Source organism: Microtus pennsylvanicus, chromosome 11 (assembly GCF_037038515.1).
Source record: "Microtus pennsylvanicus isolate mMicPen1 chromosome 11, mMicPen1.hap1, whole genome shotgun sequence".
NCBI classification, from domain to species: domain Eukaryota; kingdom Metazoa; phylum Chordata; class Mammalia; order Rodentia; family Cricetidae; genus Microtus; species Microtus pennsylvanicus.
Genome location: NC_134589.1, coordinates 72,153,784 through 72,173,799, shown reverse-complemented (window position 1 = coordinate 72,173,799; position 20,016 = coordinate 72,153,784). Strand labels below are relative to the sequence as shown.

At 42.5% G+C, this 20,016-nt stretch overlaps 3 protein-coding genes across 3 annotated transcripts; all 3 read left to right on the top strand.

The window, feature by feature from the left end:
* Positions 1–771: 771 nt before the first annotated feature.
* Positions 772–1,707, top strand: LOC142859472 (olfactory receptor 2Y1B-like). Its single transcript, XM_075989643.1, has one exon. It carries the CDS (start codon positions 772–774, stop codon positions 1,705–1,707), a length of 936 nt encoding a protein of 311 aa, XP_075845758.1.
* Positions 1,708–7,019: 5,312 nt separating this feature from the next.
* On the top strand, positions 7,020–7,955 carry LOC142859471 (olfactory receptor 2Y1B). The gene has a single exon (XM_075989642.1). It carries the CDS (start codon positions 7,020–7,022, stop codon positions 7,953–7,955), a length of 936 nt encoding a protein of 311 aa, XP_075845757.1.
* A 10,743-nt stretch (positions 7,956–18,698) lies between these two features.
* On the top strand, positions 18,699–19,634 carry LOC142859470 (olfactory receptor 2Y1B-like). The gene has a single exon (XM_075989641.1). It carries the CDS (start codon positions 18,699–18,701, stop codon positions 19,632–19,634), a length of 936 nt encoding a protein of 311 aa, XP_075845756.1.
* Positions 19,635–20,016: the final 382 nt, after the last annotated feature.

The window sequence follows — 20,016 nt, the reverse complement described above, 5'->3', positions numbered from 1 at the left end:
ATTTTATCAAGCTCCAAGCATTTAGGCACTGACATATCTAATATGCTGATGTTCCACATCACAAAGACTGGTGAGTATGTATGCTTATCTCTCTGTGCGTTTCTGAGTGTCTCTGTATATGAAGGTCTCATCAATAATGTAAGAAGTTTACAGTTCTGATAATAAACCCAGGGCTTCTGCTGTAAGAGGCAGTTTCTGTACCACTTCTATCTCCAAGTCAGTAATAACGTTGTTGGATGAGAGGCCAGATAGAACCTCCACGCTGGTGCAGTAAGTTGATGATGCGGTCCTGCGATAACAAAGACACATTTGAATCTGACGACTGACTGGTGTTTCTGAGCAGCAGAGGAGGTTATGTGGATATTGGGGGTCAGAATTCCAGTTCTCGCTTGTGTAGCATAGGTTATAAGTCTGTGTCTTTCGCACAACTGGTTTCACAATAGTTTTAGAGCAATTTCCATGATACTGGGTAGATCCAAATCTCAATGTAATGAGAACATGATGGAGAGGTAGGGGTAAAGTCTAGGAACAAGAAGGCAACAGTGATATGGCTCAAATACAGATGATATCATTCCTAGTGGAGATATTATGCCTAAAGTAGAAAAGAGTAAGACCACAAGGCTGGAGGGATGTGAACTGAATAGCAGAACAGATAATAAAACTCATGATTTAGGAGTACCTGAGGAATACTCTAAACTGTATTTGAACCCTGTCTTAGGATGTCTTAGGATGCCCTGATTTACCTTCTGGTACTTGTTCATGTCAAAGGCTATGGAAAGCTTCAACACCAGCTTGGGAGGACGCTTCATTTTGGTGGGCTTCTCAGACTGGCCTCAACTAGAACCCATCTTCTTTATTTATATTTTGATTTTCTACTCTCTGACTCTCTTTGGCAACACCACCATCATTGTTCTCTCCCGAATGGACGTTCGACTGCACACTCCCATGTACTTCTTCCTCTCCCACCTCTCCTTCCTGGACCTCTGCTTCACCACCAGCACTGTGCCCCAGCTCCTGATCAACCTCCTTGGCCTGGACAGGACCATCAGCTATGGTGGGTGTGTAGCTCAGCTGTTCATATTTCTTGCTCTGGGCTCCACAGAGAGTTTGCTCCTGGTGGTGATGGCCTTTGACCGCTATGCTGCTGTGTGTCGTCCCCTGCACTACACGACCATCATGCACCCTGTTCTCTGCCAGGCATTGGCTATTGTCTCCTGGTTGGGAGGCCTCTTGAACTCTCTGATCCAGACAAGTCTCATGATGGCCATGCCCCTCTGTGGCCATCGAATGAATCACTTCTTCTGTGAGATGCCCGTGTTCCTCAAGCTGGCCTGTGAGGACACAGAAGGAACAGAGGCCAAGATGTTTGTGGCCAGAGTGGTGATTGTTGCAGTTCCAGCCATACTCATTCTAGGCTCCTATGCACAGATTGCCAGGGCAGTGCTGAAGGTCAAGTCAATGGCTGCCTGCAGAAAGGCTGCAGGGACTTGTGGGTCCCACCTCCTGGTAGTTTCTCTGTTCTATGGCTCGGCCATCTACACATACTTACAACCCAAGGGCAGCTATTCCGAGAGCAAAGGGAAGTTTGTTGCTCTTTTTTATAGTATCATCACCCCCATGCTCAACCCTCTGATTTATACCTTGAGGAACAAAGATGTGAAGGGGGCTCTGTGGAGGGTGCTAGGGAGAGCCACAGCCACGGGGTAGAAAGGGAAAGATGATCAGTGAAACATTTTACAGTATGTGAGTCCCGAGGGTTTCAGTGGGAGAGGGGTATTTGGTGTCAAAACAGATACAATAATTATGTATATTAATGAAACTGTCAAATTTATAAAAATGGGAAAATAAAATCAAACAAGCAGAAAAAAATCAGTCCTGGGCTGGCAGGATGGTTCAGCAGACAAAGGCACTTGCTGCCCAGCCCAAGGATGTGAGTTTGATTCCTCAATTCCCCATGGTGAAAGGAGATAGTCAAGTCCTCTGACCTCCATACAAGTATGGATGTATGTGTGTGTGTAAAATAAATAAACATTATAAAAATTAAAGCAGAAGAAAACAGTCCCCAGGAGGCACAAAGCCTTAGTGCCGGTCCTTGTTTGGAAGTTGGAGTGGGGATCTGTTCTCTGGGTTGCTGTCTGTCATTATTGCTCAGCAAGAATAAGTGTGCATTCAGCTGCAATATCCCACAGAAGGAGACTGGGAGAGGTTTCTTGTGAGCACTTGAGGAAATGGACAGGGTTCTTGGCAGGGAAGAGTGGACTGTGAGCACTCACAGGAACCGGATTGGTTCTTGTCCAGTTTGTGTGTCAGAGGACTTTTTATTCTGAAGTGCAACACTCAAAGTCAGATTCCCAATGTGTCACACAGTGGACACTGTGAGCCCGGGCAGAGGGCATGACTTCACTCTGACTTTCTATCCTTTCTGTATGTTCATTTTAATTTAATATCCATACATTTATGTGCTGTGCTTTGATCAAATCCACCCACAGTTCCTCCTTCAAATTTCTCCCCTTTTCCTCAACACCACTTTTCTCTCCTAACTTAATGCCTTTATAAAAAATTTATAGCACAGTGTGTCCATGTAGGGTAACATGCATGTGCATGGATGTGAACCATCAGGACTAAGTGGGGCATCAATATCACCCCATTGTCCTTCTGTATCATGACCCCTCTGGCTTCAGTCATAACTCAGGGTCTCTCTGAAGGCCTCTCACATTCGGGCTTACCACTCTTTGCTTGGAATAAGGAAGCTGATGATGAGCAGAGCTACTTCATGCAGAGTGTGAATTTCAGAGATGGGCTCACTTATCTTCTTGGAGAAAAAGGCAAAACCGTTAATTACACATACTGCAAAAGGCAAGAAAGATCTCCTAGAACCGTATCTGTTACAGCAGCTGCCAACATTCCTCTCCAGTTCGGTACAGATAAGGACAGGGAAAATGATTATACAAAGAGTAAACTAAGAGAAAAATATTCAAAGAACTCCATAGTTTATATATGCATATATTTATATAGAAGAAAATCCTGATGCATAAATTATATAGAATAAAATCTATATTTCTAAGAAAATTAGTAATTAAAATTGAAAAGAAGCAAAGGAAGAGGCTAGTATTTACTGTTTGAGCAGACACGTGAAAGTTGATATTGGGGGCTCTATTTGCTTTACTTCTCTGCATCTCTGTTTTCTTTGACAACCAGATTTCAATCACTTTCATTTACTTCCATGTATTTAAATAGTGGTTTATATTTAAAAGTGCAGGTATCTTTGTTGATAGACTTTTGTAAGTATGATAAATTTGTGTTAACTGAATCACATTTTATTATAATGATATTCCACTAATTTTGCTTATGTTTGGAACTTATTTTACATACCATGTCATTAATCATTTCTCAGCATTACTGATTTTGTTACATTGTGTTGTATTCTTTGGTTGATGCAAATATACAGTTCTCAACTCAAAAGGTGTCTTGTGAATTTCCTGGGCAGCTGTGAGCAAACATCTGTTAACCTAAGATAGAGCAACCATGACAAACCAAAGAAGTTGTTTTACCCAACTCTGCCTTAGCAAAGCAGGGAATTTATTTGGGGTTACTTACAGGAGTGTGGCTGGCTCAAAGGCATTTCCAAAAAGTACACCCCAGTATGGGTGATGACCCAGGAAACCACATCCTGGACTTCCCAGCACAGCGTGCAGGTGTCTGAGCCAGCCAGACACAGTCTCTTCTCCCTAGCAGTTGTCTCTGCTCATGTAAACTTGGGAAAGCTGTTGTAAATCTTGTTAGTTTCAAGAACTTCTTGATATTTGGGTGTTTTTTTTTTTTTTTTTTGGTTTACTCTGAACCTTGAGGAACCTCTTTCTGTCTGCAAGGAGGGAAAGTTTAAAAGCAGAGGAAATAACTACACAGACTGGACCTTCTCTTTGGGGGCTCACATTCATTCTACTCCCTCATCTCCAGCTGTTCCCGAACCTTGAAGGGAGTGATATGAATGTTAGAAAGTTTTTCTCCATTTACAAATAGTATCGGGCCACTATGCCAGAGCAACGGTTACTTGGTTTCAGAAGAACGTGAAGTTGTGTATCTACTTTGTACTTCTTGATGCAAAAGAAAAGTCGCCCCCACCATGAACAATTGAGGCTAACAGTAGTAATGATCTGTAAGTACACATACCACAGACACACACACACACACACACACACACACAAATGTTTAAAGATAATTTGTCAGTTGCTTTATATTCCCTCAAGAAAATAAAGTAGGAGCATCCTCACTGGAACCTCTGACCTCCTTCTTCTGGCTTAAAGCATCATTTGTGATCCCTTTGGTGCTTAGGAATGGACCTCAAATTCAGCTGACAAGCAATTCACCCTAAACAGTCATGCTACCATTGCACCCGAGCACACAGCTTGTCTGGCATGTTGGAAATGAAGCACATGGTGTCTATAGCTGAGTGGAATTGGTGGTGACAATTCTCCTCCAGACGTCAATGTGGTGCCCTCTAGCTCCTCAAAAGGCAACTGAAAAGGAGGAGCCACCATTTAGTCCTAGCTTTATTTCCCATTACTACATGCTCTAGGGATATCTGTTCATTTTAGGACAGGTTTATTATTTTTTCCTGTAAAGTGTTGGTAGTCTTTACATTTTTCAGAACAGCCCCAGCACAGCATTGGGCTGTCTGTCCACTTATCACCTAGGCATTCCAGCTGACACACAGGGATAAAAAAAATCAATATTTTCAATTTTTAGCTTTGTTTAGGACAAAATCAGGGTATAAAGTAAAATATCTAATTTTGAAGTAGAGTTTGGATGAGAGCAATACAAAGCATCAGATTTTAGTTGGAAAAATAATCCACATTCATGTAAACGAACTTTTCTATCAGACTATATTCCATGTCTTCGATAACCAAAACAAGTTCACCATCATCCAAATGTCTTTCTTCCATGGAACTTAACAACTTAACAAACTTAAGACAAAAATTCCAAGTAAAGAAGACATTCAGATGACAGTGAACTTGTTTGGGTTATAAAAGACATGAAATATGGTCTGCTAGAAAGGCAGATTCGATTTTGGCCCAAGTAGGGAAAGTATGAGGAATTGCACAAACCATATAAAAAGATGTGTTTGTGACCACGTTGGATTGGGCAGTGTATGAGGGATAGAAAGAACTGTGGAGAGCAGATAGATCCTGAAGAATCAGTCAACTAATTGTAATTGGCTCAGGGTCCCCAGAGGTCTCCAAGGCCACACTTGAGTAAACAGTCATGTTTCCACTTTTATTAAGAAGGCCCAGACAATGTCCCAAGGGTGGGCATGGAAAAGTCTGCCTTAAGGTCAAGTTGGATGATATACCAGCTCCTGCCTAGGACCAGTTGTCTATGGTGAGGGAGTCAGAAAACAGTACGGTCTATTTTCTGCCCCTTAATTATGGGCTTCAGCAGGTGAGCCTGCTGGGCGAGGTGGCCCCAAGAACGAATGATTTCTCCAGGAGCAGAGCTGTGATCCAGCCTGCCACACCGCAGATGCAGTTGGGACTGAAGAGAAACAGGCCTTCCTCAAACACTTCTAGGTGACATTGTTCTGGAATGGGTTTCATATTTACCAGAAGCAAGCAGGATTGAGGGAAGTCAACCCAATTTTCCTCCCCAGGACTGTGGTGAGTAAGACACGGTGGGATTCTCTGGATTCATAGACCTTCTAAATCTCAATATTTTGATGCCTAGGATCTAAGATGCAAACCAATTTGTAGACATCAGAACCAAGAGACGGATCACAACCAGGGTCAGAGATGCTGAAAATAAGTGAAGAACAGTTTATTAAAGCAGAAGGATGAAAGAGGATTCTTATTTGGGGTCAGTGTTCTCTGTACAGAGTCAGAGTTTGATATGTAATTAATTCATTAAGTCTTTGAATTTTAGTTAAGATGACAAGAACCTTTGTTTGCTGGTCTTCTACTACAAAATGTTAGTGTGTTATTAAATATTTCATCAAGGATCAGCTAAATGCAATGGGATAAAGTGGATGTGGTGTGATTTTTCAGGTGGTGTGGGCAGGAGAGAGGGATTGAGTCTGTAGAAGCACAGACTGGTGCAGAAGGAGTGTTGGATGATTTGGTGCCAACTCAGCTCTCGTTGAGAGTCCGGTTCTCCAGAGGCTAATGAGAAGGTGGAATACACACTATAAGGAGGGGAAATTGGGTGAGATTTAGCATATTTTGTTTATTCAAATTAACTTTGAATGACATAGTGCTGATCTAACTCATTTTATCAAGTTCCAAGCATTTGGGCACTGACATATCGGATACTGCTGCTGCTCCATATCACAAAGACTGGTATCTATGCTCATCTCTCTGTGTGTTTCTGAGTGTCTCTGAATATGAAGAGCTCATCAATAATGTAAGAAGTTTACAGTTCTGATAAGAAAACCAGGTTTTCCCCAATACGAGGCAATTTTCATACCACTTTTATCTCCAAGTCAGTAATAACGTTGTTGGACGAGAGAGGCCAGATAGAACCTCCATGCTGGTTCAATAAGTTGATGATGTAGCCATACGATAATAAAGACACAATTGAGCCTAACAACTTACTGATGTACTGAGCAGAGGAGGGGGTTCTGTGGATGTTGTGGGTCTAAACTGCAGTCCTCCTTTGTGTGGCTATGCCTCTGATTTTCCCACAACTGGTTTCACAATAGTTTTAGAGCAATTTCCATGATACGGAGTTGATCCAAATCTCAATGTAATGAGAACATGATGGAGAGGTAGGGGTAAAGTCTAGGAACAAGAAGGCAACAGTGATATGGCTCAAATACAGATGATATCATTCCTAGTGGAGATATTATGCCTAAAGTAGAAAAGAGTAAGACCACAAGGCTGGAGGGATGTGAACTGAATAGCAGAACAGATAATAAAACTCATGATTTAGTATTACCTGAGGAATAATCTAAACTGTATATGAACCCTGTCTTAGGATGTCTTAGGATGCCCTGATTTACCTTCCAGTACTTGTTCATGTCAAAGGATATGAGAAACTTCAATACCAGCTTGGGAGGAAGCTTCATTTTGGTGGGCTTCTCAGACTGGCCTCAACTAGAACTCATCTTCTTTACTTATATTTTGATTTTCTACTCTTTGACTCTCTTTGGCAACACCGCCATCATTGCTCTCTCCCGAATGGACGTTCGACTGCACACTCCCATGTACTTCTTCCTCTCCCACCTCTCCTTCCTGGACCTCTGCTACACCACCAGCACTGTGCCCCAGCTCCTGATCAACCTCCATGGACTAGACAGGACCATCAGCTATGGTGGGTGTGTAGCTCAGCTGTTCACATCTCTTGCTCTGGGCTCCACAGAGAGTTTGCTCCTGGTGGTGATGGCCTTTGACCGCTATGCTGCTGTGTGTCGTCCCCTGCACTACACGACCATCATGCACCCTGTTCTCTGCCAGGCATTGGCTATAGTCTCCTGGTTGGGAGGCCTCTTGAACTCTCTGATTCAGACAAGTCTCATGATGGCTATGCCCCTCTGTGGCCATCGAATGAATCACTTCTTCTGTGAGATGCCCGTGTTCCTCAAGTTGGCCTGTGAGGACACAGAAGGAACAGAGGCCAAGATGTTTGTGGCCAGAGTGGTGATTGTTGCAGTTCCAGCCATACTCATTCTAGGCTCCTATGCACAGATCGCCAGGGCAGTGCTGAAGATCAAGTCAATGGCTGGACGCAGAAAGGCTTTTGGAACTTGTGGGTCCCACCTCCTGGTAGTTTCTCTCTTTTATGGCTCGGCCATCTACACATACTTACAACCGAAAAACAGCTATTCTGAGAGCAAAGGAAAGTTTGTTGCCCTTTTCTATACCATCATCACCCCCATGCTCAACCCTCTGATCTATACCCTTAGGAACAAGGATGTGAAGGGGGCTCTGTGGAGTGTGCTAGGGAGAGCCACAGCCACGGGGTAGAGAGGGAAAGATGATCAGTGAAACATTTTGTAACCTGTAAGTCCAGAGGGTTTCAGTGGAAGAAGGGGTGGGTTGTTAAACAAGTACAATTAATTATGTACATTCATGAAACTGTCAAAGCATATAAAACAGAAACACAAAATCAGTCCTGGGCTGGCAAGATGGCTCAGCAGACAAAGGCACTTGTTGTCATGTCTGCTGATCTGAGTTTGATTCCTCAATTTCTCGTCATGGAAAGAGATAGACAAGTCCTCTGACTGTGTGTAAGTGGATGCACGTGTGTATGTATATATAATAAATAAATTAACACAATAAAATAAAACTTTCCCTAGGAGGCATAAGACTTCCCTAGTTTGGAAGTTGGATTGGGGATCTGCTCTCTTGGTTACTGTCATTACTGCTCAGCAAGCATAAGTATACATTCAGGCACAACTTCCCATAGAGGAGACTGGGAGAGCTTTCTTGTGAGCACTTGAGGAAATGGACTGGGTTCTTGGCAGGGAAGAGTGGACTGTGAGCACTCACAGGAACCGGATTGGTTCTTGTCCAGTTTGTGTGTCAGAGGACTTTTTATTCTGAAGCGCAACACTCAAAGTCAGATTCCCAATGTGTCACACAGTGGACACTGTGAGCCCGGGCAGAGGGCATGACTTCACTCTGACTTTCTATCCTTTCTGTATGTTCATTTTAATTTAATATCCATACATTTATGTGCTGTGCTTTGATCAAATCCACCCACAGTTCCTCCTTCAAATTTCTCCCTTTTCCTCAACACCACTTTTCTCTCCTAACTTACTGCCTGTATAAAAAATTTATAGCATAGTGTGTCCATGTAGGGTCACATGCATGTGCATGGATGTGAACCATCATGACTAAGTGGGGCATCAATATCACCCCATTGCCCTTCTGTATCATGACCCCTCTGGCTTCAGTCATAACTCAGGGCCTCTCACATTCGGGCTTACCACTCTTTGCTTGGAATAAGGAAGCTGATGATGAGCAGAGCTACTTCATGTAGAGTGTGAATTTCAGAGATGGGCTCACTTATCTTCTTGGAGAAAAAAGCAAAACTGTTATTACACACACTGCATCAAAGCAAGAAAGATCTCCTAGAACCGTATCTGTTACAGCAGCTGCCAACATTCCTCTCCAGTTTGATACAGACGAGAACAGGGAAAATGATTATAGAAAGAGTAAACTAAGAAATTTTCAAAGAAATCTATAATATATACACACATATATATGTATATATATATATATCCTGACGCATAAATTTGTAGAGAATATAATCTGTATTTCCATGAAAATTAGTAATTGAAATTAAAAATAATCAAAGGAATAGGCTTCTTTTCACTGTTTGACCAGACACATGAAAGTTGATATTGGGGCTCCGTTTCTTTTCTATTCATCTCTGTTTTCTGGGATAACCAGATTTTCATTACTTTGTTTACTTCCATGTATTTAAATAGTGGTTTCTGTTTAAAAGTGCAGGTATCTCTGTCGATTGACTTTTGTAAGCATGATAAATTTTGTGCTAACTGAATCACATTTTATCATAACAATATTCCACTAATTTTGCTTATGTTTGGAACATATTTTACATACCATGTCATTAATCTTTTCTCAGCATTACCAATTTTGTTACATTTTGTTGTATTCTTTGGTTGATGCAAAAATATAGTTCTCAACTCGAAACGTGTTTTGTGAATTTCCTGGGCAGCTGTGAGCAAACATCTGTTAACCTAAGATAGAGCAACCATGACAAACCAAAGAAGTTGTTTCACTCAACTCTGCCTTAGCACAAAGCAGGAAATTTATTTGGGGTTACTTACAGGAGTGTGGCTGGCTCAAAGGCATTACAAAAAGCACACCCCAGTATGGGTGATGACTCACGAAACCACATCCTGGACTTCCCAGCACAGCGTGCAGGTGTCTGAGCCAGCCAGACACAGTCTCTTCTCCCTAGCAGTTGTCTCTGCTCATATAAACTTGGGAAAGCTGTTGTAAATCTTGGTAGTTTCAGGAACTTTTTGAGAATTTTTTTTTTTTGGTTTACTTTCTGATCCTTAAGGAACCTCTTTCTGTATTCAAGGAGGGAAAGTTTAAAAGCAGAGGAAATAACTACACAGACTGGACCTTCTCTTTGGGGGCTCACATTTATTCTGCTCCCTCATCTCCAGCTGTTCCTGAACCTTGAAGGGAGTGTTATGAATGTTAGAAGTTTTTCTCCATTTACATATAGTATCGGGCCACTATGCCAGAGCAACGGTTACTTGGTTTCAGAAGCACAGACAGTTGTGAATCTACTTTGTACTTCTTGATGCAAAAAAGAAGTATCTCTCCATGAACAATTGAACCTAAAAGTAGTAATGATCCATAAGTATACACACACACACACACACACACACACACACAGAGGGAGAGAGGGGGGGGCACAAATGTGGAAGTTTAAAATCTAATTTGGCAGTTACTTTATGTTAACTTAAGAAAGTAATAGTAGGAGCATCCTCACTGGGACCTCTGACCTTCTCTTTCAGGCTTATTGTACCTTTTGTGATTCCTGTGGTTTTAAGGAATAGACTGCAAATTCAGCTGACAAGCATTTCACCCAAAACAGTCATGCTACCATTGCACCTGAGGACACAGCTTGTCTGGCATGTTGGAAATGAAACACGTGGGGTCTATAATTGAGTGGAATTGGTGGTGACAGTTCTCCTCCAGACGTCAATGTGGTGCCTTCTAGCTACCAGTTTAGTCCTAGCTTTATTTTCCATGTCTGATAGCCAAAGCCTGCGATGTCTTCAGCAATAAAAATGCACCATCTACATCTAGCATCCACCAACACCATCAGCAATAGTGTTACAATGTATGGGGCCTCAAGGACCTTCTGGGGCCAACAACTCAGAGAAGTGGCCCATTCTTCTCATTGGAACTTTTACCCAACAACCTCAAGGCTCCTAGGAATGCCGTTTCTCACTTTTGTGTGGTGTTTTGGTCTAGCTCTTGAAGTGATATCTGTATAGTTCTTACAGGTGCCTTTACAAACCAGTGAGATGCTCAAGAGTGTACCAATATGCAACAAAACCTTTTTACAGAGAGTGGGGAGGATCTCTGGAGGACTACCATCACCTGTTTTAAATAAGTGCCAGTTGGTGTTGAGCGTCTAGTGGGATATTTAATGAGATATACCGGTAAAGTACAGTACAGTACACACGGATCTCCTTACTGCTGATGATCATTTGATTGTTGGGGGCAGCAGTGTGGATAGAAGGCTCCACCCCACAAGCCGTCCTCATCCTGGGGTACCCTGCTGACACAAGGCCACTGTGCATTGCACTTCCCATGGTGGTCTTGGCAGGCCCAACTTGTGATACTCATGCTGGATCAGTCCCGAGTGCTGCATTCTGACCTGTAACGCCTGCTTCTCAAGCTGAACCCTCAGATCTGACAGCCCATGTACTTCATGCTCTAGGGATATCTGTCCACTTTAGGACAGGTTTAGTATTCATTTTCTCCTGTGAAATATTGGTGATCTTTACATTTTCTAGAAGCCCCCCAGCACAGCATTGTGCTGTCTGTCAACTTTTCTTTCACCTAAGCATTCCAGTTGACACACAATGACAAAAAAAATCAATGTCTTCAATTTTTAGCTTTATTTTTGGGCAAAATCAGGAAATAAAAGAGGAACTACTAATTTTGAAGTAGAATTTGCATGAGAGCAACACAAAGCATCAGATTTTAGTTGGACACATAATCCCCACTCATGTGAATAAGTTGAAAATGGAAATTCCTTGGATAGAAGTTCACATTTGGATGAGGGTGAACTTGTTTGTGCTATGGAAGACATGGAATATGGCCTGATAGGCTGATTTGATTTGGGTCAAGGTAGCGAAAAAGTATGAGGAATATACTCACTCAATTTGCACAAGTTGTATGAAAAGATGTGTTTTGAGAACCTCTTTGGTCACATTGGATTGGGCAGTGTATGAGGGATAGAAAGAACTGTGGAGAACAGATAGAGCCTGGAGAATCAGTCAACTAAGTGTAATTGGCTCAGGGTCCCCAGAGGTCTCCAAGGCCACACTTGAGTAAACAGTCATGTTTCCACTTCTATTAAGGAGGCCCAGGCAATGTCCCAAGGGTGGGCATGGAAAAGTCTGCCTTAAGGTCAGGAGCTGTCTAGGGCCAGTTGTCTATGGTGAGGGAGTCAGAGAACAGCACAGGCTATTTCCTGTCCCTTAGTTATGGGCCTCAGCAGGTGAGCCTGCTGGGCGAGGTGGCCTCAAGAAAGAATGATTTCTCCAGGAGCAGAGCTGTGATCCAGCCTGCCATACCACAGATGCAGTTGGGACTGAAGAGAAACAGGCCTTCCTCAAACACTTCTAAATGACATCAGTGTGGAATGGGTTTCATATTTACTAGAAGCCAGCAGGATTGAGGGAAGTCAACCCAATTTTCCTCCCCAGGATTGTGGTAAGACTCAGTGGGATTCTCTAGATTCATAGACCTTCTAAATCTCAGTATTTTGATGCCTAGCATTTAAGATGCAAAGCAAATTGTAGACATCAGAACCAGGAAACAGATCACAACCAGGGTCAGAGATGCTGAAAATAAGTGAGGAACAGTTTATTAGAGTAGCTGAGGATGAAAGAGGATTCTTATTCGGGGTCAGTGTTTCATGCGGGGCGTCAGAGTTTGATATGTAATTAATTCATTAAATCTTTGAATTTTAATTAAGCTGACAAAACCCTTTATTTTCTGGTCTTCTACTACAAAATGTTAGTGTGTTTTAAATATTTCATCAAGGAGTTTGCAGATCAGCTAAATACAATGGGATGAAGTGGATGTGGTGTGATTTTTCAGGTGGTGTGGGCAGGAGAGAGGGATTGAGTCTGTAGAAGCACAGACTGGTGGAGAAGGAGTGTTGGATGATTTGGTGCCTGCTCAGCTCTCGTTGAGAGTCCTGTTCTCCAGAGGCTGAGGAGAGAGTCACATATAGAGACGTAAAAGGAGGGACAGCACTGAGTTCACATTGAAAGATGGATGCTTTAGTAAAGAGGGTGATGACCAAGGAATCTGCCAGACCCCTCCTGTCTTCAGACATAGGATTCTGTTGGTTATTTTTTTCTCAAAGGTAGCTCCACTACAGTCAGACAATGTCATTAACTCAGTGCCTCGGTATGAAGGACATTTTCATCTTATCAGATATCAAGTATGTTACTACTGACAGTGTAGGTTGGTGGTAGCATCCCTGCCAAGTGTGTGGGGGAGTCTTGGGACTGATTCCCAGCACTGCACACTAGTTTATTATTTATGGAAGCCGCAAATATTCACACACATATCCAGGCAGACACACTGGGAGATAAACAGAGGTTCTTGAGGATCTCAGTCAAGAGTTTCAAACACGCAAATGTCAAGTTTCTTTGTGGTTCTTCCAGAGGTTACAAGTAAGGCATTTTAAAAGACAATTTAAAAGCAGAAATATGTGCACTTTGAGACTGCCATTCTTAGAATTTCTCAGGGTTGTTTTCTTGTTTTATATTTAGCCACAGTTTGATCTTTGCTATATTTCAGGCATTGGGCCTCATTCTGCCCTGCGGAGAACAAAGAAAGGCCATCCCCTTTTCTGTAGGAGAAATATTTAAGCTTGTATATAAGCCATCACTCCCGCTTTTAAGCATCCTGGTTTTTCATCTAAACTGTGCCATGAAGACACCCAGTATTCATCCAGGATACTTTCAGATGACTAGTCGGTGTGACATCCTTCAACCAGCACAGAAGCATTGGATAGCATACTTTAAAACAAATATGAAAATACAGAGGGATCCCCTGTCAATCTTAAATAGCTGCTCAGGAGCTACCAGGAACCAGTTATATCAGCCTGACCTAATTTTCTCCTTTTGCTGGAATGAGATATGGGAAATTCTTAAGGAAATAGTCACTTTGAAAGTCCTACCTCCGCTGGAGGACAATCGGATCTGGTATAGTTTACATATTGTTTCTTTCAGTGCAGGACGACTGTTGTTTTTTGGAAGGAGCCTTGTGATTACTGTGTATGATCCCATCGTGAGAACTTTCCCACCCTTCTCAGCGGTGTACACTAGAGCTGTTGGCAGGAAGCCGAATTCTGCCCATCTTCTCACTTATTTTTGTCTAGAATGGAGCCTATTAGTGTGCTCACAACTCCTGGCTTGTGAATGATAGGTTTCACTCTACGGAGTTTGCCAGAAGTCCAATGCCACATACAAATGAGGAGTAATGTGCAACTATTCAAGAGAGGTGAAAGACTTCAAGCATCATGGGATTTGGTTAATCTGGGGTCTTCTTTTTGTGAGCAGTGTAAGTGGATGTGAGCAGGATCCCAGGGAAGAGTGGAGGCATTTGTAGTATGTCATAAATGCAATGACTGGATCCTAAGCAGTAGAAGTGTGTCAAATGCAGGCACGGTGAAGTCACCTGTGGTGGACACAGGGTGTCCTTAACAGCAGTCTATGAGGGCTTTAAGATACTACAGCTGATCTTGGATGTTTAGTTCTGAAGATCAATCATCCCATTCTCCAAATCTGGCTTCTTTCTCTTACAGTGTCTCTCATGATGTTGCCAGTGGTGGTGTCTGCTCTTGTCATTGCTGAACTGAGTTTTGTGAAGGGTGTTTGAGAGTTGCAGCCTTAACCTTTGCCTGTGGAAATACATTTCTTCCAGCACTGCTTATGTGAGAGACTATCCTTTATTCTTTGTGTCTTCCTGGTGTCCTTAGAAAATAGCAGTTGGCTGTGCGCTAAGATTTGTTCCTGGCCTCTCTCTTCCATTCCAGTGACTGATTGATGTATTCTTAAAACTACTCTTGCTTTGTAATGTTCTTGGAAGTGTGGCATAGCTAACTGTTTTTCTTTCTCGGAGTTAATGTGGCCTGTGAGGTTGCCGTCTACATTCTTGTGAACTAGTCGGAAGTTCTACAGTTGGGTGTGCTCCGTTATGCAGTTGCCCAACTGTGACTGAGAGAGGTAAAGTGTTCCAGCTGTCTCTGTGGGTATTTGTTGGAGAGGAGAGTACTGTCGATGCTAATAATAACTCTTTATTTATATGCAGTAACTATTTTCCCTTTTCAATTTAAATTTCTATTTTTGAGACTTTCACATATGAGTAATATATTTATTTCATATCTCTCTTTCTCCCCACTCCAACTTTTTCCATCCTCCCACCCCCTCTCAAATTCATGACTGCTTATCTTTTAATTGTTATTGTTTTATGCACACATGTACACTCTACTGGGTCTTTTTAGTGTTCTTTGCATATATGTAGTAAACAAACCTTTTCATGCTTATTTTTGCTTTAAATAAACAAGATGTTGGATGCTGGAGAAATTTAAAGCTCCAGTAGAGAGCTGATAGACCCTTTCCTGGATCCTGGCTTCTGTGAGCAGAGGACCATCAGCCAAGTTGGCACTCAGTGACCACGGGTCAGACTTCCCTCATGGCAGCTCAGCTGTTCTGAACACACCACAGATGCTTCCAGGAGTCCATACCACCATTCCTGCTGCTTATTCCAGGCTTATTTCTTTTAAGAACCTTAAACTAGATTTTGTATTTTTGTCATCACAAGCCTTGGAAAAATCTACCAATCACTTTCACTCAGAGCAGAAGGAATGAACTTCCCTTGTTCACCCCCTAGAAGGGTAGTTGTAGCCTGCTGCTTTCCGCTCCCTACTTCAGCCTGCTGCCTCTGCTCCCCACTGCAGCCTGCTCCCCACTGCAGCCTGCTCCCCACTGCAGCCTGCTGCTGCCTCCCACTGCTGCTCACTGGTGCTGGAAGCTAAGGATTGCATAGGCATAAAGTGCCGGGGCCACTGGTAGTTAAAACCCAGGGCACTGAAATTCCAATCTATAGCAATAAGGTCAGATTCTTTTTTCACGCCTTTTATTAAAAATAGTTTTTTTCTCACATAATATAGCCTTCTTATGATTTCCCCTCCTTCTGCTCCTCCCCGTTCTTCTCCACCTCCCCTCCCATCCAGATCCACTGTGCCCTTTCTGTCTCCCTTTAGAAAACAAACAGGCTTCTCAGGGATAATAATAAAACACAACATAATATAATAAGATAAAACAAAAACTAACTCACCAGAATAAAATAAAGCAGATAGATAGAAGGGAAAGGGTGCAAGGTGCAAGAAACAGAGGCAGACACAGAAGCCACACTCAGGAATCATATAAACACACTAAATTGGAAGTCATAATATATATGCAAAGAACCTGTAGGGTAAGAAAATAGACAAATATATATTGACAATATAAAGTTAAAATTGATAATAAGGTTTAAAAAATTCTCTGACACGACATTAGGAATTGAAGAACCTCCAAAGACGGCACTGAGTTCATTCTCTGCCGGCCATCTCTTGCTGGGCACGCAGCCTCCCTTGAGAGTGGTTGTTTCCCCAGAGAGACTCCCTTGGAGAGAACTCAGTTTTCATTTGCAAGTAGTTATTAATTGAAGATGGCCCCCATCCCTAACCCAGAAGCCATAGGTTGACTTCTGAAGCCTGGAGTCCCTGGTTTTAGGGTTTGGGGCTCTATGTTTCTGGGTCTGTCCATTTAGTCCCCAGCTTCTCCCGAGTGTTGCCAGCCCTGGGTAGAGCATCTAGCTGACAGCAGAAATGCTGAAAATTAAATTTCATGCCTCTGATTCAAAATTATCCAAGTTTTTATTCATTAAAATGATCATTAGTGATGTAAGTAAGGCTCTGAGCTTTATCATATTGAATACCTTGGCTCATTGTTCATTTGTTTATCATATTAGAAGTAGCGCTAAGCTTTGCTGATTGAAAGTGTATTAGTTGGAGGGTGGAGACAGGGCTCAGTGGTTAAGAGCACTTGTTGCTTTTACAGAGGACCTGGGTTCAATTCCCAGCACCCACAGTCACCTGTCATTCTGGCTCTAGGGGATTCAGTGCCCTCTTCTGAACTCTGTGGGCATCAGTCATATATAGCATACTTACAGAAATACATGCAGACAAAACACACATACGCACAAAATTAAAAAATGAAAAGTGGTATTTACATATGCCACAATATAAAATCATTGTTAGAAGTATACAATGGGAGTGAACAAAAACCCTGTGTCACTAAGTGAGGAACAATTGTGTACATCAGACATGGTGCCAGGGTTAGAAATGTATTCATTCATTCATTTATTCATCCAATCAGTTAGTCAATAAGATCGTTGTTTTCCAGTTTCTGCAGTGAATGTTGGACATCACAATGCCGAGTGAACTAAGCACCCTAATTTGCACAAGTTAACTGCTAATTATGAAGGCAGAGCAGGTTTAAGAGAAAACACAAACAAATGTTTGTAATATACATGATGCATTATTTCGCCACCACCCAAATTGCTTGGAGCAAACTATTTTCTTCATTTTACTTTTTTTTACTTTAGGTTACTAAGCTCAGACTCCCAGAAGTGAGTATTTCAGAGTAGGAGGCCCAGCTGGCCCATGCTAGGGTTGTTCTCTGGGGCCATGATACAGACCTAAAGGCACTGAGTTCAGCATTGACCCATTGACGGTAAGATTCCACGTTGCTAAACTTGACAGAAGAGGGACTAGTTAGGTTCACAGAATCACCTCATACTAGTTGTAGGCTAGACTTTGGAATGACACTCTGTTTCTCTCTCCTCGGCAAGCTTTCATAGAACTTTGCTTATATTTTTATAAGAAGCGCCCATCTTTTGAGGAGAGCGATAGTCTATGCCTCTCACACCTCCACCACCCACCGGTGCGTTAGCCGTCAATCTGCAGGCTTAGAGGAAATTAGCTTTCATGAACTCTAAAAAGGTAAACGCACATGTTGCTCTGAAGAAAGTTTATTCAACAGCCATGGTGCACCTTGAATGAAAGCAGCATTCACTTTGGCATCCTCAGTGCCATAAAGAGATAAAAATGTTTATTCATTATTTGTTATTTCTGTGATATACGCTAATACTTATTTTTATGTTTAGCTTGTCCTCTACCACAGAGGAGCTCCTAGAGAGACAAAGATGTGTGGCATGAATGTCATCAAGTGAACAGGAGGAACTAGAAGGAAATAGTTTCAGAAAGGGCTTGGGTAGAGAGGAGAAAATGGCTTTTTCTATGGAGTTGAATTACGGACATTTTTAGTTGAAGAAGCAGCGTCAAGGGAGGCCATCCTTCTTACTAATCATAAGGAACACATTTCTTTGTATTTTCACCCCAAAGAAAGGAAACTGCTTCTCAGTCTTCTGTGACAGATGGCAAATACTGCAAGTGGAGCTTCTATCCATGGTGCAGAAGGCAGCAAATGAGGACCCAAGGGTCAAAATTGTGATTGCCACCTGGCTGAGCCTGGATTCAAATCTGAAATGAGCTAACAAATAAGCCAAAAAAAAGGAACCAAAGATAACAACATAGAATACTTATGGTATGACGTAGACCTTAGATTTTCAAAGCACTTCCTTACTCTGGAATAAGAAAGTTTGGGTCCATAATACTGAAGGGTCAGGCTAAAGTCTTGGAACAATTAGCCGAGCTATAGTTCAAATAAAGATGACATCGTTCCCAATCCAGAGAGGTTCATTTTATAGAAAAGTAAGAATAAAAGCCTGAATAAAACAGAATTGAATGATAAAACAGATGATTTAGGGCTGATGGAAGAATGCTCTGAACAATGTCTTAATGCATTTTCTTCAACAGATACTCTGAATTGTATTCCGCTGTTGTACAGGTCAAAGGCTATGGGAGACTTCAATGCCAGTTTGGGCAAAGGCTTCATTTTGGTGGGCTTCTCTGACTGGCCTCAACTGGAACTCATTCTTTTTATCTACGTTTTGATTTTCTACTCCTTAACTCTCTTTGGCAACACCACCATCATTGCCTTGTCACACGTGGACCTCCGACTACACACTCCCATGTACTTCTTCCTCTCCCACCTCTCCTTCCTGGACCTCTGCTACACCACCAGCACTGTGCCCCAGCTCCTGATCAATATTGAGGGACACGACCATACCATCACATACGGAAGGTGTGTGGCTCAGCTCTTCAGTGTCCTTGCCCTGGGCTCCACAGAAAGTATGCTTCTAGTGGTGATGGCCTTTGACCGCTACGCTGCTGTGTGCCGTCCGCTCCTGTACACAACCATTATGCACCCACTTCTGTGCCAGGCGCTGGCCATCTCATCATGGGTAGCGGGCCTTGTCAACTCTCTGATTCAGACAGGCCTCATGATGGCCATGCCTCTCTGTGGCTATCGACTGAATCACTTCTTCTGTGAGATGCCCGTGTTCCTCAAGTTGGCTTGCAAGAACACAGCTGGAACAGAGGCCAAGATGTTTGTGGCCAGAGCCATAATCTTGGTTTTCCCCGCGACACTGATTCTAGGATCTTACGCACACATTGCTAGGGCTGTGTTAAAAGTCAAGTCAATATCTGGCCGCAGAAAAGCTTTTGGGACTTGTGGGTCCCACCTCCTGGTGGTTTCTATGTTTTATGGCTCAACCATCTATACATACTTGCAACCAAATGACAGTTATTCTGAGAACGAGGGCAAGTTTGTTGCCCTTTTTTATACCATAGTCACTCCCATGCTCAACCCTCTGATTTATACCCTGAGGAACAAGGATGTGAAGGGGGCTCTGTGGAAGGTGCTCGGGAGAGGCACAGAATCAAGGTAGTAAAAAGCATTTTCTTTCTGTGATGGCTCCAGGATAATTGAGCCCATTGGTCTCTAGAAAGCAATCCTTACGGGCTTGTTGGAGGACAAAAGTTTCACTGGAAAAGAGAGGGATTTGGACAAAGATAACAAAGGGTAAAAATGATCAAAATTCAGTACATGGATTTATGAAGTTGTCAAAAATAATAAATACATTGTCAGTAGGCAGCAAGACTTGGTGCCTTTCTTGTGGGAAGCTGGGAGTGAGGCGCTCCTGCAGTGCCTTTAGGTCACTGGTCACTGCTCAGCAGTGGCTAAGTGCTGATTGCATCACAGCTTTTCCAAAACACAAATACAAGTTGGAAAAGAGCACGCAGTGAGCAGTTATGGAGACTCAGGTTTGG

Bases quoted from the DNA above. Each gene is read 5' to 3' on its own strand.
- LOC142859472 (XM_075989643.1), top strand. From the start codon at position 772: ATGGAAAGCTTCAACACCAGCTTGGGAGGACGCTTCATTTTGGTGGGC.
- LOC142859471 (XM_075989642.1), top strand. From the start codon at position 7,020: ATGAGAAACTTCAATACCAGCTTGGGAGGAAGCTTCATTTTGGTGGGC.
- LOC142859470 (XM_075989641.1), top strand. From the start codon at position 18,699: ATGGGAGACTTCAATGCCAGTTTGGGCAAAGGCTTCATTTTGGTGGGC.